General features: G+C 50.3%; 1 protein-coding gene across 1 annotated transcript; it reads left to right on the forward strand.

The window, feature by feature from the left end:
• Positions 1 to 207: 207 nt before the first annotated feature.
• Positions 208 to 1,201, forward strand: EMH_0024700 (SAG family member; the record flags this gene model as incomplete). Its single annotated transcript, XM_013502333.1, has 3 exons — positions 208 to 406; positions 495 to 667; positions 830 to 1,201. The coding sequence occupies 3 exons, from the start codon at positions 208 to 210 to the stop codon at positions 1,199 to 1,201; spliced, it is 744 nt and encodes a 247-aa protein (XP_013357787.1).
• Between the last annotated feature and the right edge of the window lie 175 nt (positions 1,202 to 1,376).

The raw sequence follows: 1,376 nt of genomic DNA on the forward strand, positions 1-1,376 counted from the left end.
TCATCATCGTCGTACTGTGGGCTGGATCTGCAGAACCTAGCTGGAGGAAACAATGCCAGGGGCAAGACCGCCCCCACTCCCACCGGGCCCTGCCTGCCGTTGCGGTCGTTCCTAATCCAAAATGGCCTACAATATTCAGATTGGATCTGAGATTTAAAAAAATTTTATTTTACCCCAGACTTATAGTCTTTTCCTTGGGCTTTGAGAATGATCGTTCTGAAATTCCTGTCGTTGGCGACAGCCGCCACTTTTTTCTCAGAGGATAACTGGGTTTACGGAACGGCTGTAAATGGACAAGAAATTAGTGGAGCCGGTGGAGAAGGACCTCCACCGCCAGAAGACGATGAAGATGAGGATGGGGTTCCGGACTCCGGTGCATCTGGTGACGCTGTTGTGAACACGGCCGGTGAGTCCCTAGTACATTTACCTGTTCTTGTTCCTAGCAAAAACCACGTGCAGAGTTGAACCATGTTCCTTCCTGCGAATCGCTGCAGAAAGAGCCGAATGCTGGGAGCAATTGCACGAGGCCCGAAGCCTTGTTGGTTTCCCTGAATTCACGCCGGCGAATATCCTCAAAATTACTGACAATGACTGGACCAGTGGGCAAAGAGGAAATATCACCACACTGAAGGAGTACCTGGCAAAGGTCTGCAATGCCATGAAAACAGTGAGGCTTCGAACTGAACTCCCCTGTCATCTGCGTTTGTCAGATGATCCGGATTTCGATAGTGCAAGTGGTGCCAAGCATCTGTGGATACCTAGACGCACACGCGCACAGATCACATACAGGCTCTTTCTTTTCCTACCGTAATCTGTGCATTGTGAACAGAACGAAGCGCCTGTAGACTTGACCCCCAAAACCGAAGGCACCTTCGCCTACGCAATTCAAGAAGGGGAAAATGCTGACTGCAAGGCTGCGGTGGACTACTGGAAGGACGCCTTCACCAACTTCAACGGGGAGTTGCCTCCAGCATATGCAGCAGGCACGAAGCCTTACGACAATGCTCAAAATGTTTCCTTCATTTCCCTCTTCAATCCCCAAGCAAGTCCTAAGGTTGACTGTGCATACTTCGTCTGCCCTGCAGCAACACAAAAATCCAAAAGCAGTCAGGACAGCACAGAGACAGACAAGGACGTGAAAGCGCTGATTTGCGTTACGACCCCCAATGCATTGACGGAGAGTCAAAAACCCTTTACGTAAGCCCCTTTTTCAATTGAACATACTGAATGCTTCGGTGTCTCAGGTATTCCCTTCGGGTTTTGTTTATTCCGTCCGCCTCCCGTGCAGTTGTCTGCATGTTGTAGGGGAGTGATTGTGCGTCTCAGGCAAGAGCAGTGGGACCAAATCACAGCTGGCCTCAAATCCAGCAGCGCTA

This window comes from Eimeria mitis, genomic scaffold (genome assembly GCF_000499745.2).
Source record: "Eimeria mitis Houghton genomic scaffold, Emh_scaff888, whole genome shotgun sequence".
NCBI classification, from domain to species: domain Eukaryota; phylum Apicomplexa; class Conoidasida; order Eucoccidiorida; family Eimeriidae; genus Eimeria; species Eimeria mitis.